The 25880-nt window shown below is 48.3% G+C and overlaps 1 protein-coding gene across 1 annotated transcript in view; it reads left to right on the forward strand.

The window, feature by feature from the left end:
* The first annotated feature begins 8501 nt into the window (after nucleotides 1-8501).
* Nucleotides 8502-25880, forward strand: part of CRKL (CRK like proto-oncogene, adaptor protein) — a 42300-nt gene continuing 24921 nt past the window's right edge. Inside the window, exon 1 of the mRNA XM_003905262.4 lies at nucleotides 8502-9338. Coding sequence (XP_003905311.1) covers nucleotides 9028-9338 — 311 coding nt within the window. The 5' untranslated portion in view covers nucleotides 8502-9027. The remainder of the gene's footprint in view (nucleotides 9339-25880) is intronic.

Below are 25880 nucleotides of genomic sequence, written 5' to 3' on the forward strand. Positions count from 1 at the left end.
ACACTGGTGAATGAGAAGCATCTGAGCCCAGATGGGCAGTCTACAGTGAGCCAAGATCTCACCACTGCACACCAGCCTAGGCGACCAGGGTGAGACTCTGTCTCAAAAAAATAAAAAAAGCTCAGCATTAAATAGTGTACACTAACTTTGAATCCCAATTAAGCAGAATGTTATTCCAAACAAATGAATCCCATTCTTCTCATTACTATACATAGATTACAAAAAAAAAATTATACTCAATTGCTCTTATACTTTAATGTATAAAAAATTTGCAGCAAAATATTTTTCTTCTTATACACTGACTTACATAAATTTCCTTGATTTGCCACTTGGTCCACAAAGCTTAACATATTTACTATCTGGCCCTTTATAGTAAAAGTTTGCTGACCCCTGGTGCAAAGAGTTGCATAGAACTAGTTTATCTGAGATAAGGGTGAGAGGGAATCAGTGTTCCCTAGTGGAAGGATCATCCTGCTCAGATCTTTACAAATGACATGCCAAAGGGTTCTGAAATCCAGGGACAAGAGAATTTGACTTTCAGTTCAGAAGTAGCTAAGTGACAAGAAAGTAGGCATACCACTTTTAAGGACAAAACAAAAGTACATGAGAAAATGGCAAGGGGAATATGACCGCACTTTATAACACTTGGACATGCTTTCTGTGGCAGTCAACAGAATTTCCAGGTATGGCAGCTTAGCCTAGATCAGGAATATAACCCATGAAGGAAGTGATTACTAATTTGATATTATGATAAGGGTATGAACATTATTATTTTTGTTTTTGGGGGTTTTTTTGAGACAGAGTTTCACTCTTGTTGCCCAGGATAGAGTGCAATGGCACAATCTTGGGTCCCTGCAACCTCCGCCTCATGGGTTGAAGCGATTCTCCTGTCTCAGCCTCCCGAGTAGCTGGGATTACAGGTGCCTGCCACCAGGTCCAGCTTATTTTTTGTATTTTTAGTAGAGATCGAGTTTCACTATGTTGGCCAGGCTGGTCTCGAGCTCCTGACCTCAGGGGATCCCCTGCCTCAGCCTCCCAAAGTGCTGGGATTACAGGAGTGAGCCACCGTGCCTAGCCGAACATTATTCTTCTTATTATCCGAGACAGGGTCTGGCTCTGTCACCCAGGATGGAGTGCAGGGGCGCGATCTTGGCTCACAGCAACCTCCGCCTCCCAGGCTCAAGTCATCCTCCCACCTCCACCTCCTGAGTAGCTGGTACTATAGGTGCACGCCACCACATCCAGCTAATTTTTGTATTTTTGGTGGACATGGGGTTTCACCATGTTGCCCAGACTGGTCTTGAACTCCTGAGCTCCAGCAATCCACCCTCCTTGGCCTCCCAAAGTGCTTGGATTATAGGAGTGAGCCACCACACCTGGCCATGTCTCGCTCTGTCGCCCAGGCTGGAGTGCAGGGGCACGATCTCGGCTCACTGCAACCTCTGCTTCCCAGGTTCAAGCAATTCTCCTGCTTCAGCCTCCCAAGTAGCTAGGACTACAGACACTCGCCACCAGTCCTGGCTATTTTTTTTTTTTTTGAGACGGAGTCTTGCTCTGTTGCCCAGGCTGGAGTGCAGTGGCGCAATCGGCTCACTGCAAGCTCCGCCTCCCAGGTTCACACCATTCTCCTGCCTTAGACTCCCAAGTAGCTGGGACTACAGGCACCCCCCACCACGCCTGGCTACTGTTTTTTGTTTGTTTGGTTTTTTTTTTTTTGTATTTTTAGTAGAGACAGGGTTTCACCATGTTAGCCAGGATGGTTTTTTTTGTTTTTTTGTTTTTTTTTTTTGAGACGGAGTCTTGCTCTGTCACCCAGGCTGGAGTGCAGTGGCCAGATCTCGGCTCACTGCAAGCTCCGCCTCCCGGGTTCACGCCATTCTCCTGCCTCAGCCTCCCGAGTAGCTGGGACTACAGGCGCCTGCCACCTCACCCGGCTAGTTTTTTGTATTTTTTAGTAGAGATGGGGTTTCACCGTGTTAGCCAGGATGGTCTCGATCTCCTGACCTCGTGATCCACCCGTCTCGGCCTCCCAAAGTGCTGGGATTACAGGCTTGAGCCACCGCGCCCGGCCAGCCAGGATGGTTTTGATCTGACCTTGTGATCTGCCCGCCTCGGCCTCCCACAGTGCTAGGATTATAGGCGTGAGCCACCGCGCCTGGCCTTTTTTTTTTGAGACAGAGTCTTGCTCTGTCACCCAGGATAGAGTGCAGTGGTGCCATCTGGCCTCACTGCAACCTCTGTCTCCTGTGCTCAAGCGATCCTCCTGCCTCAGCCTCCCAAGTAGCTGGGATTACAGTCGCCCGCCACCACACCTGGCTAATTTTTGTATTTTTAGTAGAGACGGGATTTCACCATGTTGGCCAGGCTGGTCTTGAACTCCTGACCTCATGATCCACCCGCCTTGGCCTCCCAAAGTTTTGGGATTACAAGTGTGAGCCACCATGCCCAGTCTAGCTGCTGCTTCTTTTTTTTTTTTTTTTTTTTTTTTGAGACAGAGTCTTGCTCTGTCACTCAGGATGGAATGCAGTGGTGGGATCTTGGCTCACTGCAACCTCCGCCTCTCAGGTTCAAGCGATTCTCCAGCCTCAGCCTCCCTAGTAGCTGGGATTACAGGCATGTGCTACCACACCCAGCTAAGTTTTGTTATTTTCAGTAAAATGGGGTTTTGCCATGTTGGCCAGGCTGGTCTTGAACTCCTGACCCCAGGTGATCCACCCTCCTTGGCCTCCCAAAGTGCTGGGATTACAGGTGTGAGCCACCAGGCCTGGACATGAACATTATTTTCTAAGTATTACAGTAGCAAAGTAGTAGAAAAGAAAAAAAGAAAATCCTCAATGAGATTTTCTTCATTTAGGGAAATAAACTTAGAAATATATGTAAAACATGGAACAGTGGCTGAGAACTAATGAGAGAAAATTTCTTGCACAGGAGGCAAAGAACTCAATGATTTCGGTTAGTAAATGCAGTACAAATGGAAGAGATTGACCAGTCCTTGTGTAGAGAGCATCCAAGGACTGCTGAGATGCTCTGAGTTACCACAGTAAACATATCATGTAATTGTGCATCTACATTTTCACACTTCTTCTACCCTTAGCATCATTGCTGAAAAAGAGAAGGGCAGGAAGATGGGACAAAAGGTTGTTCTGGTGCCTTCAGTAAGGCAGCAATCTAGGGAGATTGCCAGGCCCTGACCATCACCCAAAGGGTTGAGCCTGCCCAGGCAGGAAGAACAAAGAGCCAATAGCGGGGTCCCAAAATTGTGGCCTCTCTGCAGTGTCAGGGCTAGGAAGTAAAGAATCCAGACAAGTTGCTCAAAAATATTTGTCATTTTGAATCTAGATTGTAATTATCTTTTTTTTTTTTTTTTTTTTTAAGAGACACAGTTTCACTGTGTCACCCAGGCTGGAATACAGTGGCATGATCCGGGGCTCACTGCAGCTTCAACCTCCTAGGCTCAAGCACATCACCTGCCTCAGACTTCCAAAGTGTTGTGTTTACAGGCATGAACCACCACACGTGGCAACTGTAGTTATTACTTTTTGATACGGAGTCTTACTCTGTCACTAAGGATGGAGAGCAGTGGTGCGATCTCGGCTCACTGCAACCTCCGCCTCCTGGGCTCAAGCGATTCTCCTGCCTCAGCCTCCCCAGTAGCTGGGACTACAGGCATGTGCCACCATGCCTGGTCTTTAGTAGAGATGGGGTTTCACCATGTTGGCCAGGCTGGTCTTGAACTCCTGACCTCAGCTGATCTGCCTGACTTGGCCTCCCAAAGTGTTGGAATTACAGGCGTGAGCCACCACAGCCGGCCCAGCGATTGTAATTATTTTAGAAGACAGGAGTTTAAGTATAATACCATCTAGAAACCCTGGGAATATGCAAGCTAAGGAAGAATCACAAATCTACATGTTACAGCTTTTTTAATGGTTTCTTTCTGTTTCTCTACTCATTGCTGTTTTGTTATCTCAGCATTTAGGAACTTTTTTTGGAATGTTTTTGACAGGGTCGGTCTCGCTCTGTTGCCTAGGCTGAGGTGCAGTGGCACAATCAAGGCTTACCGCAGCTGCGACCTCCTGGGCTCAGGTGATCCCCTCACCTCAGCCTCCTGAGTAGCTGGGACCTCAACACCTGGGCTCAGTGATCTACCCACCTTGGCCTCCCAAAGTGCTGGGACTACAGACATGAGCCACCATGCCCAGCCTGGAAAGTTTATTTTATGCTTGTCTCAACTGTGCTAAGGAAAAAAAAGGAAAGTATCTTTTACAAAAATGTTATTACGACAAATTCCAAACATATATAAAAGTATTATAGAATATAATTAACCTTACCCTCACATCATGCCACCTGGTTTCAATAATTATCAGTCACACATGGCCATTCTTGTTTCACTTTTATCTAACCCACACTTTATTCCCCTCTGGAGTATTTAGAAGCAAAATGAGAGATATTTGGTTCTTTTTTTTTTTGAGACGGTGTGTTGCTCTGTCACCCAGGCTGGAGTGCAGTGGCATGATCCCGGCTCACTGCAACCTCCGCCTCCCAGGTTCAAGCAATTCTCCTGTCTCAGCCTCCTGAGTAGCTGGGACTACAGGTGAGCACCACCATGCTTGGCTAATTTTGGTATTTTTAGTAGACACAGGGTTTCACTATGTTGGCCAGGTTGGTCTTGAACTCCTGACCTCAAGTGATCTGCCGGCCTTGGCCTTGCAAAGTGCTGGGATTACAGGTGTGAACCACAGTGCCTGACCTTCTTTTTATTTTTTCTAAAAAGAGGGTTTATTTAAGGAAAATAGAGAGCAGAGAGTTTACTTTTAAAATGTTTTTATATTGGCTGAGTGTGGTGGCTCACGCCTGTAATCCCAGCACTTTGGGAGGCCAAGGTGGGTGGGTTGCGAGGTTAGAAGTTTGAGATCAGCCTGGCCAATATGGTGAAACTCCGTCTTTCCTAAAAAATACAAAAATTAGCCAGGCATGGTGCCACGCGCCTGTAGTCCCAGCTACTCAGGAGGCTGAGGCAGGAAGAATTGGTTGAACCAGAGAGGCAGAGGTTGCAGTGAGCCGAGATCACGCCACTGCACTCCAGCCTGGGTAATAGAGTGAGACTCCGTCTTGAAGAAAAGAATGTTTTTACTTTTTTTTTTTTTTTTTTTTATAATAGAGATGGGGTTTTGCAATGTTGGCCAGGCTGGTCTCTAACTCCTTGCCTCAAAGGATCCACCTGCTTCACCTTCCCAAAATGCTGGGATTACAGGTGCGAGCCACTGCACCTGGCCAGGAGCAGATAGTTTATATAGACAGATAGTACACCCTGAAAAGATGAGGTAAAGAGGGCTGCTGAAAAGGGAGTGAGTCAGCAGCTAATGTTCAATTTTCATTTTTCTCTGGCTTCCTCCCATCTTTATTCATCTACATTCAAAAACCATATATTATGTATTGGCTGGGCGTGGTGGCTCACGCCTGTAATCCCAGCACTTTGGGAGGCCAAGGCGGGCAGATCACGAGGTCAGGAGTTTGAGACCAGCCTGGCTAACGTGGTGAAACCCCGTCTCTACTAAAAATACAAATATTAGTCAGGCATGATGGCGCGTGCCCGTAATCCCAACTACTCAGGAGGCTGAAGCAGGAGAATCACTTGAACCCGGGAGGCGGAGGTTGCAGTGAGCTGAGATCGCACCACTACACTCCAGCCTGGGCGGCAGAGTAAAGACCCCGTCTCAAAAAAAAAAATAGTATGTATTATGTGCTAGGTACTGGGAATAGAAAAAATAATATACAGCAGCCTGCCCTCAAGATGCTCAGATTGGGATGAGAAAAATATTTATAAACAATTACAAAAGAATGCGATAAAAATTAATTTAGGCTGTGACCACAGTGTATACATAGTAATCAGAGAGTATGGTCAGTTTTGGTTCTGCTTTTAGAATATGTGTTTGGAGTCACCAGAGATGTGACCCCTGAATGCTTCATGATGATTATTAGCCTACGAAAGGAAAAATTATAGAGAAGTGAAGGAGGCTTTACACTTAGAGGGCAGAGAGCGGGTTGCTGTGGCTCACATCTGTAATCCCAGCTACTTTGGAGGCTGAGGCAGGAGGGCTACTTGAGCCTGTGAATTTGAGACCAGAGTCAGCAACAGAGAGACCTGTCTTTAAAAACAAAACAAGGCTGGGCGCGGTGGCTCACGCCTGTAATTCCAGCACTTTGGGAGGCCGAGGCAGGCGGATCACAAGGTCAGGAGATCAAGACCATTCTGGCTAACATGGTGAAACCCTGTCTCTACCAAAAATACAAAAAATTAGCCGGGCATGGTGGCGGGCGCCTGTAGCCCCAGCTACTCCGGAGGCTGAGGCAGGAGAATGGCGTGAACCCGGGAGGCGGAGCTTGTGGTGAGCAGAGATCGCGCCACTGCACTTCAGCCTGGGCAACAGAGCAAGACTCCGTCTCAATAAATAAATAAATAAATAAATACAAAACCCAAAAAGCCTAATTCAGTCAAAGCATGGGTGGAAGTCAGATTTGGTTGAGCAGCTGGGCGGGTGGCTCTCGCCTGTAATCCCAACACTTTGGGAAGCCAAGCTGGGAGGATCACTTGAGCCCAGCAGTTCCAGACTAGCCTGGGCAATACAGTGAGACCTCATCTCTACAAAAAATTAAATAATTTTAAAAGTCACCACTGGGATTACAGGTAGTGGCTTACGCCTGTAATCCCAGCACTTTGGGAGGCTGAGGTGGGTGGATAATGACATCAGGAGTTCAAGACCAGCCTGGCCAACATGGTGAAACCCTGTCTCTACCAAAAATATAAAAATTAGCTGGGCATGGTAGTGCGTGCCTGTAATCCCACCTACCCAGCAGGCTGAGGCAGGAGAATTGCTTGAACCTGGACCCAGAAGGCAGAGGTTGCACTGAGCCGAGATTGCGCCACTATACTCCAGCCTGGGCTACAGAGCGAGAGTCGGTCTCAAAACAAAACAAAAAAACAGAAAAAACGCTGGGCAAGGAGCAGGTGATTATTAAGTGGTAAATCTGACAGTGAAAAGCAGCTAGCAAATGAAGTGGAGATTTTTCTCTCCTCCCTCACCCACCGAGGGTATGCTCAGGGTTTTAGGCTCTAAAGGTACAGGCCCAGGGAACGAGTGAATAATAATAATGGAAGACTCATATGATGCTTATGTGCCAGGTACTATTCTAAGCACTTTGCATATATTAGCTTATTTCATACATAGCTGGGCCGGGCGCCTCACATCTTGGCTGAGGGGGAGGATTGTTTGAGCTCAGGAGTCTGAGACGAGCCTGGGCAACATAGTGAGATTTCGTCTCTATTAAAAATAAAAAAAAATTAGCTGGGCATGGCAGCGCGAGCCTGTAGTCCCAGCTACTCGGAAGGCTGAGGTGGGAGGATCCCTTGAGAGGCAGAGATCAAGGCTGCAGTGAGCCATGATAGTTCCACTGCACTCCAACCTGGGTGACAGAAGGAGAACCTGTCTCAAAAACAAAATAAAACAAACAGGCAGGGCACGGTGGCTCACGCCTGTAATCCTAGCACTTTGGGAAGCTGAGGCAAGCAGATCACCTGAGGTCAGGAGTTTGAGACCAGCCTGGCCAACATGGTGAAAGCGGGCTGCGGATGGCTGTAATCCTAGCTACTCGGGAGGCTGAGGCAGGAGAATCGCCTGAACCCGGCAGGCGGAGGTTGCAATGAGCCGAGATCGTGCCCCTGCACTCCAACCTGTGGACAGAGCAAGACTCCGTCTGAAAATAAATAAATAAACAAATAAAATAGAAAACAACAAAAACAAACAGGGATTAATAAATAGGGAGAAGCAGGCATAATCCAGGGCAGGCGAAGCCTCGGGGCCACGCCCGAGAGGCATTTGCATTTTACCTTCAACAGCTGAAAGCCCTGGATGGCCAGGTTACCCAATTGTGGACTGCCTTGACTACTTAATTGAGTCAATCTAACCCTCACCTTCTCTCTCCTCTCTCTCCATTTAGCGGGTCACGTAGCCACTAGGGCTTCCTTAGCCTATCAAGCCACCAGGGGACTGAGTCATTCAGTCACCTATCTGGTAGTCACATCTGCCCCTGGGGTCATCCCTTTACTGGGCCACCTCGGCCCATCGTGACCTGTCACTTCTTGAGCTCCCTCAGGCCCCTAGGCTGGCCAGGTCGCCTCAGTGCCACGCCTCCCTGGCCCGCGATTCGGCCTGCACGTTACGCTTTGTTCCCAGAAGCAGGTTTTCGACACGCCGCTCCCTCTCGGCTCCAGCTGTTTTCCTGCCAGCGCTGGGAGACCCGGCAGCCGCAGCGCCCCCAGCGGCGCGCAGCGGCCCAGGAAGAGAGTGCCTACCGCCGGCGCGTCTTCAGCCTCCTCCCGGAACGCGGGAGCGGGCGCGACCAGCGCCCACCCAGATCGTCGTGACGGTGCTCCTCATTGGCAGCGTTGTGTGACGCCACGGAAGGGCCCCGGCGGCCGCCGGGAGCTGGGGCTCCGCGCGTGCGCAGACGGAGCGCGCTGATCGGAGGGGGAGGTGGCTGCCGCTTCTCCCGCGTCCGCCATTTTGTTGCTGTAGCTATTGGGAACGAGCTGGGCAAAACCACCCCGGAGGCGCGACGCTCCTTCGAGTTCGGTGCCTCGTGTGACGGCGGGGGTCGGTGAAGACCCGTGGAGCTGCGACGCCGGCGCGTTCCAGGCCGGGAGTCACTGGAGGCACCCCTGGGACGCCGAGCAGCCCGAGAACCCCGGGGTGGCCTCAGCTGCGGCTCGGCTTTGCGTGCCCTGACCCCTCGGCTCTGCCCTGCATTCCCGGGCGGCTCTCCGTGAGGCGGCCCCGGAGCAGGCGGGCGGCGTTGGAGGATGCTGCGGGCCTGGAGCCGAGAGGAAAGTGCTGGCCCAGCCCTCTGAGCGCTCCTCGAGGTGTGCGAGAGGCCCTTCCTCGGCCCCAAAGCCGTCTGCCGGGCTAAGGCGTGCAGAGCAGGCGAGGACAGCCGCCGCCCCTACCGCCGCAGAGTCCCCGGTCCGACACCATGTCCTCTGCCAGGTTCGACTCCTCGGACCGCTCCGCCTGGTACATGGGGCCAGTGTCTCGCCAGGAGGCGCAGACCCGGCTCCAGGGCCAGCGCCACGGTATGTTCCTCGTCCGCGATTCTTCCACCTGCCCTGGGGACTATGTGCTGTCGGTGTCCGAGAACTCGCGGGTCTCCCACTACATCATCAACTCACTGCCCAACCGCCGTTTTAAGATCGGGGACCAGGAGTTTGACCATTTGCCGGCCCTGCTGGAGTTTTACAAGATCCACTACCTGGACACCACCACTCTCATCGAACCCGCGCCCAGGTACGCGAGAGCCCGTCCCAATCGCGGAGGAAGGTCGAGAACCGGGTCGGTCGAAGGGTGTTTGTGTAGGGGGGTGAGGCGCGCTTGAACCCATATTCCCCCCATTCTGAACCAAATTATTTTCCAGAAGGCCTTCCTAAGGGAAAGCTAGTGTCAGGATCTGGGTCACTGGATAAGAGGATGCGTTTTTGTTTTTTGTGTTTTCCTCATGAGGCTGTTTCTCAATGTCAGGAGGATGCGTTTTAAATGTTTAACGGGGGTGGCATAAAATGCACGCTTTTTGCCTTTCGTGACTTTGTCCGAGTGTAATAGTGATGCAGGGATTTGCTGGTTTTCCTAAAAACCTTTTTTTTGAGACGGAGTCGCCAGGCTGAAGTGCAGTGGTGCGATCTCGGCTCAATGCCACCTCCGAGGGCCTCCCAGGTTCAAGCTATTCTCCTGCCTCAGCCTCCCGAGTAGCTGGGACTACAGGCGCACGCCACCACGCCCAGCTAATTTTTGTATTTTTAGTAGAGACGGTGTTTCACCATGTTGGCCGGGATGGTCTCGATCTCTTGACCTCATGATCCGCCTGCCTCGGTCTCCCAAAATGCTGGGATTACAGGCATGAGCCACCGCACCCGGCCAAAAACCGTTTTTAGCCATAGACTTCTTTGAGAATCTGGAGATAGCCGAGCACTCACCACCCAAGCCCCACCCCTCCCCGCCAAAGGCACGTACACACAAGTTTGCACACTATCCCAGGTTCTTGTACTCCCTCCAAATCTCTGAACTGCAGGTTAACTCCAGGACTGCAGCCTTTGTAACAGTCGACAAAATGAAACCAAAATATCAAAACTATATATTTGATACTGTGGTGCCAAGTTTGAAGCAGGCCAGACACCACCACTTTTATAGTACGTTAATCGCAAAGATAAGGTGCATTGGCTTCAGCGAGGATATTTTTTGGAAAATGTATTTCATATTTTCTCCCCAAGGACCATTAGTAGGCCAGAGATTAGTCTGATTAATTTCCAAGGTGGAATTAGGCTAAAATGTTATTAAGGAAAATTTTTGAATGACACTGAGTTGTATCCTAGTTCAATTTCAGACGTGCTTTTTGTGTTAAGTCTAATGACTTAGTATCTCTTATTTTTAAATTAATGCAAAGTGACCAAGTAGTCTCTTTTTCAAGTGAAATACATTATTTTAATTGATTAGTTGCTTTAATTTGCCTTAAGCATTTTAACAAAGATTTGTTTTTATTGTTGTGTTTGCCCTGTAACACTTTGATTTTATCAGAGGTTTCTTTTATTTAAATTATCCCAAATTTGAGTTGAAAAGTTGCCTAGAATTTTTAAAGTAACAAACTGGCCAGTTCATTTCTTAAACATCTGTTTTAAAAGGATTGGGTGTTGATGCAGTTTTTCCAGGGTTAAATGTTTATGACTTTATGGATTTGTCGACCGGGTATTACTCTAAACTTTAAACATTAAAAGCTATTATAATTAAGGACACGAACTGTTTGCATAGTGGGATAGAGATAGAAAAAGAAGCCATGATAGTATAATGACTTTAAGATTAACTACTGAACTAAATGGACTTTAAAAGTGGGCAGAAAGTGATTATAAATCAAATACTGTATAACAAAGACCAGGACACCAAGAATCTGGTTGGTGAAACATGCGGTTCCTGGCAGATGCTGGTAGTTGCAGTCAACTTTGAGCACAATATAATTCCAATTTAAGGGGTTGAGAATCTTAGAACCCACTGTAGTGAGATTTGTAGTATGACTGAATAAATTATTCATCTCGTTTGTGAGAGTGAATTATATAATTAATACCAGGCATTCATTAAGCCATGCATGTACTTACGTTGAGGTGATGAATACTAATAATACAGCTGTTTCAAAAAGCGAGTTAATGGCGGGGTGTGGTAGCTCACGCCAGTAATCCCAGCATTTTGGGAAGCCGAGCCAGGCAAATCACGAGGTCAGGAGTTCGAGACCAGCCTGACCAACATGGTGAAACCCCGTCTCTACTACAAATACAAAATATTTGCTGGGCGTAGTGGCGGGCATCTGTTATCCCAGCTCCTGGGGAGGCTGAGGTAGGAGAATCGCTTGAACACGGGAGGCGGAGGTTGCAGTGAGCCGACATCGCGCCACTGTACAGCCCAGCGACAGAGTGAGGCTCCCTCTCAAAAAAAAAAAAAAAAGAAAGAAAAAAAATGAGTTAATGGCTTGAATCTCCTTCTAGAGGGAGGAAAAGAAGTATGCTGCTTCTGTCTATCCACAGAATCGCCTCCAAATTTTCCATACATGCATGTGTCTTCTTAGAGAACAAGCGTGTAATTCTGTTTTTGCCTCCTCTCGTCCTTCCTTTACTGCAGCTCTACTAGGCTGCTCACTTATTCCCTGGTAGCCATCCTTCCTTACTCATACCTTTGTACCTTTGCACCTTTGCTCCCGCTGTTGGCTCTTCATTGACTGCCTTAACTACACCTCGCACTCCATCTGTTGAAATCCTACCTGTTGTTCCAGTCCCTTCACAGATGATAGGGCCTTTCTCTGACCCTCCCCCTCACGTTCAGCTTTGTTTCTCCTTCTCTGTGCCCTCTGCCTCAGGCCTGTTGCTTTAATTTAGTTTTTCATTTTCCTAGGTATCTCTGAAGGAGATCACCATGCTGATTGAATTAGATACTGACTGAATTTACTTTGTTATACTGAATCTTCGAATTGCCACTCCCAAGCCTGGTTTTCATGGCTTAGCCTTAACATGTTATTAGCCTTTTATAGAAAGCTAGTGACTACTAGAGCCTTGCCAAAGGGAAAACTCAGTGTAATGCTTCTTCACATCCCAAACAGGATAAATTTAGTGGCTTAACTTTTCAGGCATCAAAACTGAGCTTTTAAAGCCAGAATTTAATACCTCTTGGCTAATATTTTGGTTTATCTTGCATAGCTAAAATTTGTAACAATAATGTCCTACTCGAAATTTAAGGACTGGTGGCTTGCATTGTTATAGTCTTATCCTTTTTATTGGAACGTTTCATAATTTTTAATTTTATATTTTTGTTCAAATGTTTATAAGAGAATTATAACCCAGCGTAGGTACTGGGAAAGATGTGTGACAGACATACTTTCTCCCTGTGGAACTCCTACTGTAGTGGAGAAGACAGACTGAAAAGTAGAAAAATAAAGTACTAGTAAGATTAATAAATGCTATGAAGGAAATAAACCAAGGCTGAAGGACTATAACAGGAGGGACCTACCCGGGGTGGTGTGGTAGGAGAAAGCATGAAGCTAAGACCTAAGAGTAAAGAAGAACCCTGCCTAGGCAAGGCTTGGCTTGAGAGGAGGGGAAGAGCCTACCAGGTTTAGGGAAAAGCTTATGGAGATGTCCTGAGGTGAGAAAGTCTATTGTGTTGGGAGTGTGTTGTTTCTTTCTTTTTTTTTTTGGAAGATGAGGTCTCACTCTGTGGCCAGGCTACAGTGCAGTGGCCCAATCTCGGCTCACTGCACCCTCCTCCTCCCGGGTTCAAGTGGTTCTCCTACCTCAGCCTCCTGAGTAGCTGGGACTACAGGCGTCCGCCACCATGTCTGGCTAATTTTTGTATTTTTACTAGAGACAGGGTTTCACCATGTTGGCCAGGGTGGTCTCCATATCTTGACCTCGTGATCCACCCGCCTTGGCCTCCAAAGTGCTGGGATTACGGATGTGAGCCACCCTGTCTGGCTCCTGCGTGTGTTTCTTAAAGGAGAAAGGGGTCATAAAAAATTAGTTTGGAGATAAAGATCAAGGTCAGGAATTGGGTTTTTATTTAAAGTGCTGTGGGCTCCAAGGAAGGAATTTGAGGCAGAGGAGTGACCTGGGGCTGTTATTGTAATCCAGCTACAAAATGATGGTGACTAATAGTGACAGTGGAACTGTGACTTGGAGGTGCCTATTTTGGAGATAAAATTGATTTGCTGGTGGGTGGGGATGAAGGGAAAGGGAAGAAGGGATGATTTGGTATGTTTGTAACTTTGTATCTTCTGTGTTTTTATCTTTAACTGCTTTTTGTATTTGTGATATTCCTATGATGGATTTCATTTCACTTTATTTTTTTTTGAGACCAAGTCTTGCTCTGTCTCCCAGGCTGTAGTGAAGTGGTGTAATCTCGGCTCACTGCCACCTCCACCTCTGGGGTTTAAGATTCTCTTGCCTCATCCTCCTTAGTAGCTGGGATTACAGCATGCACTGCCACACCTGGCTAATTTTTGTATTTTTAGTAGAGACAGGGTTTCACCATGTTGGCCAGGCTGGTCTTGAGCTCTTGACCTCAAGTGATCCACCTGCCTGGGCCTCCCAAAGTGCTGGGATTACAGGTGTGAACCACCGCGCCTGGCCTAGCTCTAATGTTTTTTATTTAATAGGGGTTGTTTCCAGTTTAACAACAGAATGCTTAAGAAGGTAGCTTGCTTTGTTTGACATTTTCCATTTGTTGATAGATGCATTCAGGCTACAAAGAAAAATTAGAAGAAATAAAATTTTGCCATTAAAAACTAAAGGAGGTTGGCCCTTCAGGAAAATAATGTATTGTACTCAGCAGACTTTGGGCATTGCATGCACCTAGTAATATGGAACCAACACTGAATCAGAGAGCCCTATCATACTTCTGAGGAGCTTACTGGTTACTTTTTTTTTTCTCTTTTTGAGATGGAGTCTTGCTCTGTGGCCCAGGCTGGAGTGCAGTGGCGGGATCTTGGCTCACTGCAAGCTCCGCCTCCTGGGTTCTTGCCATTCTTCTGCCTTAGCCTCCCAAGTAGCTGGGACTACAGGTGCCCGCCACCACGCCCTGGTAACTTTTTGTATTTTTAGTAGAGATGGGGTTTCACTGTGTTAGCCAGGATGGTCTCAATCTCCTGACCTCATGATCTGGCCCCCTGGGCCTCCCAGAGTGCTGGGATTACAGGCATGAGCCACCACACCCGGCGTTTTTTTTTTTTTTTTCTTTTGAGATGGAGTCTTGCTCTGTTGCCAGGCTGGAGTGCGGTGGTGCGATCTTGGCTCACTGCAACCTCCGCCTCCCTGGTTCAAGCGATTCTCCTGCCTCAGCCTCCCAAGTAGCTGGGACTACAGGTGCATGCTACCACACCCGGCTAATTTTTGTATTTTTAGTGGAGATGGGGTTTCACCATGTTGAGCAGGATGGTTTCTATCTCTTAACCTCAGGGGATCTGCCTGCCTCGGCCTCCCAAAGTGCTGGGATTACAGGCGTGAGCCACTGTGCCTGGCTACTAAAAAAAATAAATAAATAAAATGTCAGCTGTGCTTGGTGGCTCATGCCTGTAATCCCAGCACTTCGGGAGGTTAAGGCAGGAGGATCGCTAGAGCCCAGGAGTTCGAGACCAGCCCTGGCAAGATAGTGAGACCCCATTCCTATAAAAAAATTTAAAAATTAGCTGAGCATGATGTCATGTGCCTTTAAGTCCCAGCTACTTGGGAAGCTGAAGTGGAAGGATTGCTTGAGCTTGGGAGGTCGAGGCTGCAGTGAGCTATGATCGTGCCACTGCACTTCAGCCTGGGCAACAGAGCCAGACTTTGTCTCAAAAAATGAATGAACAAATGAATGTAAGTTGTATGTGTTTAATTTCCATGCATGGTAAAGCAGCTGTGGGAGAACCAAGAAAGGGTGCTTAGTCTAACCTGAGAGCCCAGAAAAGGAGCCTCACACACCTGTGAAGTAGAAGCCAATCCCTGAAGGGACAGGAGGAAACAAGCATGGTTGTGCCTCCTCCTTACATCCCCTGTTCTAAATATTTAAGAACTCAAGTCTAGACTTCATAATTGGGAGTAGGGGAAAGGATTGCCAGTAATTTTAATCAGCATAGAATTCAACACTGTGAATAAACCCCTTTGCATTTCTCCTGACCAGTAGTTAAAATCATATGAATTTGATTCAGATAAAATACAAGAACATGGCCGGGCACAGTGGCTCACACCTGTAATCCCAGCACTTTAGGAGGCCAAGGCGGGCGGATTGCCTGATTGCAGGAGTTTGAGACCAGCCTGGGCAACGTGGTGAAACCCCGTCTCTACTAAAATGCAAAAAATTAACCGGGCATGGTAGCGTGCGCCTGTAGTCCCAGCTACTTGGGAGGCTAAGGCAGGAGAATCACTTGAACCGAGGAGGGGTTGGCGGGGGTGGAAGTTGCAGTGAGCCAAGATTGTGCAGCTGGACTCCATCCTGGGCGACAGAGGGAGACTCTCTCCAAGAAAACAAACAAAAACCAAGAACACTGTCCTTATGCTGAGAATGGAATCTTGTCCAGTTAAGAGTTGTGTTCCCAGCTGGGCGTGGTGGCTCACACCTGTAATCCCAGCACTGTGGGAGGCCGAGGCGGGCGGATCACGAGGTCAGGAGATCAAGACCATCCTGGCCAACATGGTGAAACTCTGTCTCTACTAAAACTACAAAAATTAACTGGGTGTGGTGGCATGCACCTGTAGTCCCAGCTACTCTGGAGGCTGAGACAGGAGAATCGCTTGAACCCGGGAGCCTGAGGTTGCAGTGAGCCAAGATTGCGCCACTGCACTCCAGTTTGGGCAACAGAGTAACACTTCGTCTCGGAAAAACAAAAAACAAAAACATTATTTTAATTATTTCAGATAAGTAAAAGGGGACACAGCCTATTAGTGGGGAATTCAGATTAACTTGAGTTGAATCTGAGCTAAAATCATAACAGGTTAGGTGGGGCCACTAGGCACATAGCAACTCACCTGGAATGAACGTGAGAAGAGGCTTCGAAGGCACACTCAACAGTATTCGAATTCTGTCACACCAATTTTCTGATAGAATTAAACCATAGTTAGGTAATTCAAATATCCGAGCTTTTATGCTTTCGGAAACAAAAAAGGAGGGAAATTGGAAAGGGAATTTCTTTGATATATGGAGGCCTACTATATACCAAAACTCACTGCTAGACTCTTGGCATCTACTGAAAGTAAACCATGTTTTTGTTTTTGTTTTTTGTCTTTGAGAAGCTTGGTCTATGGAAAAAATTGAAATAGAATGCCATGACAGCTTAAAAGCAAAGGTGATCAACTGTACCTGAGAGGTGGGGAAAGGCTTGAAAGAGGAGATGCTCTTCAACTGATTCTTTTATTTGAGAGGAGTCTTGCTCTGTTGCCGCCCAGGCTGGAGCGCAGTGGCCGGATCTCAGCTCACTGCAAGCTCCGCCTCCCGGGTTTACGCCATTCTCCTGCCTCAGCCTCCCGAGTAGCTGGGACTACAGGCGCCCGCCACCCCGCCCGGCTAGTTTTTTGTATTTTTTTTAGTAGAGACGGGGTTTCACCGTGTTAGCCAGGATGGTCTCGATCTCTTGACCTCGTGATCCACCCGTCTTGGCCTCTCAAAGTGCTGGGATTACAGGCATGAGCCACTGCACCCCGCCTTCAACTGATTCTTTAAGGATGAGAACAAGTATACGAGGTAGAAGAGGTGGTGGCAGTGCCTGCTGGTAAAGACACAGTTATAATTAATGTAAATGATGGGCGGGAACCTAGGAAGGAAAGATAAAGCCAACTTGTAAAGGGCCTCCTGTGCCTTGTAAATGAGTTTAACAATGGGAGCCATCTAAGGTTTTTAAAAAGAGAACTGTCAAATTTTAAAAGGAGAACTGGCCGGGCGCGGTGGCTCAAGCCTGTAATCCCAGCACTTTGGGAGGCCGAGATGGGCGGATCACGAGGTCAGGAGATCGGTGACCATCCTGGCTAACACGTGAAACCCTCATCTCTACTAAGAAATACAAAAAATAGCCGTGAGTGGCAGCTTCTGTAGTCCCAGCTACTCGGGAGGCTGAGGCAGGAATGGCGTGGAACTGGAGGCGGAGCTTGCAGTGAGCTGGAGATCCGCCAATGCACTCCAGCCTGGCGACATCACAGACTCCATCTCAAAAAAAAAAATAAATAAATAAATAAAAAATAAAAGGAGAACTGATGAGTTTTACTTTTAAGAAACTGCTCATGGGGAAAGATCTGAAGCTGACCACTCCCTGTTACCAGAGAGGGACCCTGAGAAGCTGAGCCAAGATCAAATGCCATAGAAATGTAAAGTGGCACATAGAAGGTGAGGGAAGAGGTATGATGACTCAGAGAGGATTGAGTGGTACCTTTGAGAGAAGAGAAAGGGATCAGGGTGGGGTGATCTTTTCAACAGAAAGAATCTTTCTTGAGGTACCTTCTGGCTAGGTGGTATTCAGCAATCTGATGGGTTTGTTATTGAGAAGAGAGGGCCGGGCGCCGTGGCTCAAGCCTGTAATCCCAGCACTTTGGGAGGCTTGAGACGGGTGGATCACGGGTCAGGAGATCGAGACCATCCTGGCTAACACGTGAAACCCCGCCTCTACTATAAATACAAAAACTAGCCGGGCTGCAGGGCGGGTGCCTGTAGTCCCAGCTACTTGGGAGGCTGAGGCAGGAGAATGGCGTGGAACCCGGGAGGCTGGAGCCAGTGAGGTGAGATCCGCCATTGCACTCCAGCCTGGGCGGCAGAGCTTGCGACTCCATCTCAAAAAAAAAAAAAAAAAAAAAAAAGAGAGAAGAGAGGTAAGGGTCAATACACACAGATTTGGGTGGGGAATCTCAGCTAGATAGGATCACCCAGAATGAGCAGGCAGAACAACAGGAAATAAGTAGAGGAAGAGAAGCTGTGGAAGGAGTGGCAGCCACAAGCATAGGAGGAGGAGCCATTAGTGATACCCTGAAAGCCCAGGGACAGAAGGAAGGGGACCTTGGCGCAATGCTGGTCAGTGATAAAAGAATGGTGGTTACTGGCTGGCGTGTAATTTTAGCTAGGGTGGCTGGTCAATGCCTGTAATCCCAGCACCTTGGGAGGCCAAGGCAGGTGGGATTGCCTGGAACTCAGAGTTTGAGACTAGCCTGGGCAAGCAGGAAACTCCCCATCTCTAGGCCTGGCGCCGTGGTGGCTCGCCTGTAATCCCAGCACTTTGGGAGCCGAGACGGTGGAGCACGAGGTCAGGAGATCAAGACCATCCTGGCTAACACACGTGAAACCCCCGCCTCTACTAAAAATACAAAACTAGCCGGGCTGTGGCAGGCAATCTGTAGTCCCAGCTACTCGAGGCTGAGGCAGGAGAATGGCATAAACCCGAGATGGAGCTTGCAGTGAGCTGAGACCGCCACTCATTTCCAGCCTGGGCGACAGAGCGCAGACTCTGGTTCAAAAAAAACCCATCTCTACTAAATTATAAAAATTAACCGGCGCGGGTGGTGTGCCTGTAGTCCCAGCTGCTCAATAGACTGAGGCAGGAGAATCGCTCAACCTGGGAGGCAGAGGTTGCTGTGAGCCAAGATAGTACCACTGCACTTCAGCTTGGGTGACAGAGCAAGACTCCGTCTCAAAAAAAAAAAGAATGGTGGTTAAAAGTAGTTTCACTAGAGAAGTACTTAGCTTATCTTGGACTTGAATTTTTTTTTTTTTTTTGAGACAGTGTTGCTCTGTTGCCCAGACTGAGTACAGTGGCGTGATCTCGGCTCACTGCAACCTCCACCTCCCAGGTTCAAGTAATTCTCCTGCCTCAGCCTCCTGAGTAGCTGGGATTACAGCGCCCACCACCACGCCCGGCTAATTCTTGTATTTTTAGTAGAGATGGGGTTTCACCACATTGTACCAGGCTGGTCTCTAACTCCTGACCTCAGGTGATCCACCTGCCTCGGCCCCCTGATGTGCTGGGGTTACAGACATGAGCCAGCCACTGCACCTAGCTAAAATTAATTTTTCTACCGGTGTTTTTTGTTTGTTTTTAACTGTGAAATATTTCATACATGGAAAAGAGTAAGGCGGCCGGGTGCGGTGGCTCACACCTGTAATCTCAGCACTTTGGGAAGCCAAGACGGGTGGATCACTTGAGGTCAGGAGTTCGAGACCAGCCTGGCCAACGTGGTGAAACCCCATCTCTACTAAAAAGACAAAAATTAGCCAGACATGGTGGTAGGCACCTGTAATCCCAGCTACTTGGGAGGCTGAGGCAGGAGAATTGCTTGAACCCGGGAGGTGGAGGTTGCGGTGAATTGAAACTGCACCACTACCCTCCGGTCTGGGTAACAGAGCGAGACTCTGGCTCAAAAAAACCAAAAAAACAAAAAAAAAGAGTAAGGCTGGGCACGTTGGCTCATGCCTGTAATCCCAGCACTTTGGGAGGCTGAGGGAGGCAGATCACTTGAGGTAAGGAGTTTAAGACCAGCCTGGCCAACATGTGAAACCCATCTCTGTTAAAAATACAAAATTAGCCGGGCAGTAGTGAGGCCCTGTAATCCCAGCTACTGGGGAGGCTTAGGCATGAGAATCGCTTGAACCCGGGAGGCAGAGGTTGTGGTGAGTCGAGATCACACCACTACACTCGAGCCTGGGCAATAGAGAGACTCAGTCTCAAAAAAAAAAAAAAAGAAAGAAAGAAAGAAAAAAAGTATATGTAAGCTGGGTGTGGTGGCATGCACCTGTAGTCCCAAATACTGGGGAGGCTGAGGTAGGAAGATTGTTTGAGCCCAGGAGTTCAAGACCAGCCAACATAAACCCCCATCTCTGCAAAAAAATTAAGGATTAGCTGGGCATGGTGGCTCATGCCTGTAGTCCCAGCTACACGGGAGGCTGATGTGGGAGGATCACTTGAGCCTGGGAGGAGTCCAAGGGGCTGGAGCAGGCTGGTGGCTGCAGCCTGGGCAACAGAGCAGAGCTGTCTCTCACCAAAAAATAGGCGAGGCAGCGGTGGCTCAAGCCTGTAATCCCAGCACTTTGGGAGGCCGAGGCGAGGCCCGGATCACGAGTCAGGAGGTCGAGACCATCCTGGCTAGCATGGTGAAACCGTCTCTACAAAAATATACAAAACTAACCCGAGGCGGTGGTGGTATGATCCCAGCTACTGGGGCAGGAGAATGGCCTGAACCTGGGGGTGAGGAGGACTTACAGTGAGCGAGATCGTGCCACTGCACTCCAGCCTAAGGTGACACAGCCCGAGACTCAGGTCTCAAAATTAAAACAAACAAAAAACTATCATCACTGTGCTCCCTTTAAAAAAAAAAATAGAACATTGGCCAGGCATGGTGGCCCAGACTGTAATCCCAGGACTTTGGGAGGCCGAGGTGGGAAGATCGCTTGAGCGCAGTGAGTTCAAGACCAGCTTGGGCAACATGGAAAGAACCTGTTTCTACAAAAAATACAAAAATTAATCAGATGTGGTGGCATGCACCTGTAGTCCCAGCTATGAAGAAGACTGAGGTGGGAAGATCGCTTGAGCTTTGGAGGTTGAGGCTGCAGTGAGCCATGATTGTGCCTCTGCACTCCAGCCTGAGCAACAGAATGAGATCCCATCTCAAAAAAAAAAAAAGAATATTACCAGCACCTTTGAAACTTCCTTTTTCCAGAAGTTGATTGTATTGGTTCTTAGCTTGCATAAGGAGATTTTAAGCTTAGAACATATTAAAACTTGGTTTAAAGATGTTTTGTGTATGGTTTATACATGTAGAAACTGAGAATGCTTTTAACCAAAAGAGCTGAGAGATTCATTATCATCAGATAAGAAAATTCAGTTACGAATTAGTTGTCTGGGGCTTTGCTGCTCAAAGTGTGCAGTGGACAATAAGCAAAAAGTGAGAAGTATGGTCAAGGGTGTTTGAATGGGCTTGGAAAACCCTGTACATTTTATTTAATTTTTATTTATTTTTTTTTGAGGCGGAGTCTTGCTCTGTTGCCCAGACTGGAGTGCAGTGGCGCGATCTCGGCTCACTGCAAGCTCTCCTTCCTGGGTTCATGCCATTCTCCTGCCTCAGCCTCTGGAGTAGCTGGGACTACAGGCATGCACCACCACGCCCAGCTAATTTTTGTATTTAGTAGAGGCGGAGGTATCACCGTGTTAGCCAGGATAAGTGTGATCTCCTGACCTCTTGATCCGCCTGCTGGCCTCCCAAAGTGCTGGGATTACAGGCATGAGCCACCGTGGCATTGCTTTGTGCATTTTATTTGTTTATTTATTTATTTATTTTGAGATGGAGTTTCACTCTTGTTGCCCAGGTTGGAGTGCAATGGCGCAATTTCGATTCACTGCCTCTACCTCCTGGGTTCAAGTGATTCTCCTGCCTCTGCCTCCCAAGTAGCTGGGATTACAGGCCTGTGCCATCATACCCAGCTAATTTTGTATTTTTAGTAGAGAATGAGTTTCTCCATGTTGGTCAGGCTGGTCTTGAACTCCCGATCTCTTGAGATCTGCCCGCCTTGGCCTCCCGAAGTGCTGAGATTACAGGCGTGAGCCACTGCACCTGGCTTATTTCTTTTTTGAGACGGAATCTCCGTTTGTCACCAAGGCTGGAGTGCAGTGGCATGATCTCGGCTCGCTGCAACCTCCGCCTCCGAGGTTCAAGCGATTCTCATGCCTCAGCCTCCTTAGTAGCTGGGACTACAGGCACGTGCCACCACGCCCAGCTAATTTTTGTATTTTTAGTAGAGATGGGTTTCACCATATTGGCCAGGCTGGTCTCGAACTCCTGACCTCATGATCCACCTGCCTCGACCTTCCAAAGTGCTGGGATTACAGGCTTGAGCCACCGCGCCTGGGCAACCCTTTATGTTTTAAAGGGAAGTTGGGGGAGGGTGCTATTTTCAACCTTGCTCAAAGAACAAATAAATAATTGAGAAGCAATAAATTTTTCTGATGAATGTGCTTCATATTTCTTTAGACAGTGGGATCTAATGGAAAGGCTAAGATATCTGACATGGAGCAACATACATTTATCTCTTCAGTGGAACTAATGTGTAATTTTCAGGGGAGTTTGATGAATAAATAAGTTTGAGAATATAGGGCATAGGACTTGGAATTTATGTCAGGGTTATGACTGGTGAGATTGATTTGCTGTCAAATTTATGAATATCTCTGCAGATACTAACACAGAAAATGAGCCCCAAGGTCACTATAGCAGTATAGTAGTGGAGGCAAGTAGAAACTATCTTTATCATATTTGTACACGGACATACCCCTCACCAGGGAAGCAAAGAAGTTGAAAAACACACTGCCTCCCTGACCCAGGAATTTAAACGAGGGATCAGCAAACTGTTGAGTAAAGGGTCAGATTTTATTTTATTTTATTTTTTTTATTTTTATTTTTTTTGAGACGGAGTCTCGCTCTGTCGCCCAGGCTGGAGTGTGGTGGCGCGATCTCGGCTCACTGCAAGCTCCGCCTCCCGGGTTCACGCCATTCTCCTGCCTCAGCCTCCCGAGTAGCTGGGACTACAGGCGCCCACCACCTCGCCCAGCAATTTGTTTTGTATTTTTAGTAGAGATGGGGTTTCACCGTGTTAGCCAGAATGGTCTCGATCTCCTGACCTCGTGATTCCCCTGTCTCGGCCTCCCAAAGTGCTGGGATTACAGGCTTGAGCCACCACGCCCAGCAAGGGTCAGATTTTAAATATTTTCAGCTTTTCCATAGGGTCTCTGTCCAACTACTCAACTACGCCCTTGTAGCGAAAAACAGTCATAGACAGTACATAAATGAATGGGCTTGGCTATCTTCTTTTTTTTTTTTTTTTTAAAGACAGAGTCTCGCTCTGTCACCCAGGCTGGAGTGCAGTGGCGTGATCTCGGCTCATTGCAACCTCTGCCTCCCAGGTTCAAGCAATTCTCTTGCCTCAGCCTCCCAAGTAGCTGGGCCTACAGATGCATACCACCGCACCTGGCTAATTTTTGTATTTTTAGTAATAACAGGGTTTTGTTATGTTGGCCAGGTTGGTCTCGAACTCCTGACCTCAAGTGATCCTCCCACCTCAGCCTCCCAGTGTTGGGATTACAGGCGTGAGCCACTACACGCATGGCCTTTTTTTTTCTTTTTTTTTTGAGATAGAGTCTTACTCTGTCTCAGGCTGGAATTACAGTGACGCAATCTTGGCTCATTACAACCTCTGCCTCCCGGATTCAGGTGATTTTCCTGCCTCAGCCTCTCAAATAGCTGGGATTACAGGCGTGCGCCACCACGCCCAGCTAATATTTTGTAATTTTAGTAGAGATAGGTTTTACCATGTTGGCCAGGTTGGTCTCGAACTCCTGACCTTAGGTGATCTGCACATCTTGGCTTCCCAAAGTGTTGAGATTACAGGCGTGAGCCACAGTGCCCAGCCATAGATAATTTTTTAATTAATTAATTTATTTTTTTGATATGGAGTCTCGATCTGTCGCCGTGGCTGGAGTGCAGTGGCGTGATCTCAGCTCACTGCAAGCTCCGCCTCCCGGGTTCGCACCATTCTCCTGCCTCAGCCTCTCTGAGTAGCTGGTACTACAGGTGCCCACCACCATGCTCGGCTAATTTTTTGTATTTTTAGTAGAGATGGGGTTTCACCGTGGTCTCGATTTGCTGACCTTGTGATCTGCTCGCCTCGGCCTCCCAAAGTGCCGAGATTACAGGTGTGAGCCACCGCGCCTGGCCAGTAATTTTTGTACAGTGTACTGGAGCTAAGAATGATTATTTAGTTTTGAGATGGAGTCTCACTCTGTTGCTCAGGCTGGAGTGCAGTGGCGCAGTCTCTGCTCACTGCAACCTCTGCCTCCTGGGTTCAAGCGATTCTCGTGCCTCAGTCTCCCGAGTAGCTGGGACTGCAGGCATGTGCCACCACGCCTGGCTAATTTTTTGTATTTTTAGTAAAGATGGGATTTCACCATGTTGGCCAGGTTGGTCTCAAACTCCTGACCTCAGGTGATCTGCCCGCTTTGGCCTCCCAAAGTGCTGGGCTCACAGGTGTGAGCCACCGCACAAGGCCTGATTATTTTATTTTTAAAGAGTTTAAGAGCCGGGCGCGGTGGCTCAAGCCTGTAATCCCAGCACTTTGGGAGGCCGAGACGGGTGGATCACGAGGTCAGGAGATCGAGACCATCCTGGCTAACACGGTGAAACCCCGTCTCTACTAAGAAATACAAAAAACTAGCCGGGCGTGGTGGCAGGTGCCTGTAGTCCCAGCTACTCGGGAGGCTGAGGCCGGAGAATGGCGTGAACCCGGGAGGCGGAGCTTGCAGTGAGCTGAGATCCGGCCACTGCACTCTAGCCTGGGCTACAGAGCGAGACTCCGTCTCAAAAAAAAAAAAAAAAAAAAAAAGAGTTTAAGAGAATTTGTGACAAAGACCATATGAAGCCTGCAAAGCCTAAAATGGATACCATCTGACCCTTTATGAACATTTGCCGACCTTTGAAAGGCCTTGGCCAGCCCAGCTCCTGTTATGTGCCTGTGAGAATTAATAGCATAATGCATGTGTGCACTGAGGGCTGTGAGAAGACTGGGTAGGGGAACATTTGAATGAACTTACTGGGCTGTAGTCTATTTTATTTATTTATTTTTGAGTCAGAGTCTTGTTCTGTGGCCTAGGCGAGAGTGTAGTGGTGCCACCTAGGTTCACTGCAACTTCCACCTCCCAGGCTCAAGTGATTCTTGTGCCTCAGCTTCCCGAGTAGCTGAGATTAGAGGTGTGTGCCACCATATCCGGCTACTTTTTTTTTTTTTAATTAAAAAGTAAACTTTAATGTCGAAAATGCAAACTTGGGGAGGGCAGAAAGATCACACACAAGGCTGTCACTTCACACTTGGAGGGTTGCACAGCGGCCGGGCAGAGGCGCTCCTCACTTCCCAGACCGGGGGGACGCTGGGCAGAGGCGCTCCTCACTTCCCAGACCCTGGGGCAGCCAGGCAGAGGTGCTCTTCACTTCCCAGATGGTGGGGGAACAACTGGGCAGAGGCGCCCCTCACTTCCCAGACAGTGCAGGCGGTGAAGGTGGAGTGGGAGGCTGTGGGGGAAGGCGCTCCTCACTTTGCAGGCAGTGCAGGGACTAGGCAGAGGCACTCCTTGCTTCCCAGGTGGGGCAGCAACTGGGCAGAGGTGCTCCTCACTTCCCAGACAGTGGGGCGGCCGGGCAGAGACTCTCCTCATTTGCTAGAGCCCAGCTACTTTTTGTTTGTTTGTTTGTTTTTGGAAATTAAGTCTCCCTCTGTCACCCAGTCTCCCAGGCTGGAGTGCATGGGCACGATCTTGGCTCACTGCAACCTCCACCTCCTGAGTTTCTCCTGCTTCTGCCTCCCTAGTAGCTGGGACTACAGGTGTGCGCCACCATGCCTGGCTAATTTTTATTTTATTTTATTTTTGAGATGGAGTCTCGCTCTGTCGCCCAGGCTGGAGTGCAGTGATGCAATCTCGGCTCACTGCAAGCTCCACCTCCCGGGTTCACACCATTCTCCTGCCTCAGTCTCCTGAGTAGCTGGGATTACAGGCGCCCGCCACCACACCTGGCTAATTCTTTTTTTTGTATTTTTAGTAGAGACAGGGTTTCACCATGTTAGCCAGGATGGTCTCGATCTCCTGACCTCGTGATCCACCCATCTCGGCCTCCCAAAGTGCTGGGATTACAGGCTTGAGCCACTGCACCTGGCCCTGAGTGCCACTTTCTAAACGGGTTCCCTCAGATTTTACCCTATTCCCCACATCACCACCACCCTTGGTTAAGCTTTTTTTAATTTTTTTTTTTTTTTTTTTTT

This window comes from Papio anubis, chromosome 16 (genome assembly GCF_008728515.1).
Source record: "Papio anubis isolate 15944 chromosome 16, Panubis1.0, whole genome shotgun sequence".
NCBI classification, from domain to species: Eukaryota; Metazoa; Chordata; class Mammalia; order Primates; family Cercopithecidae; genus Papio; species Papio anubis.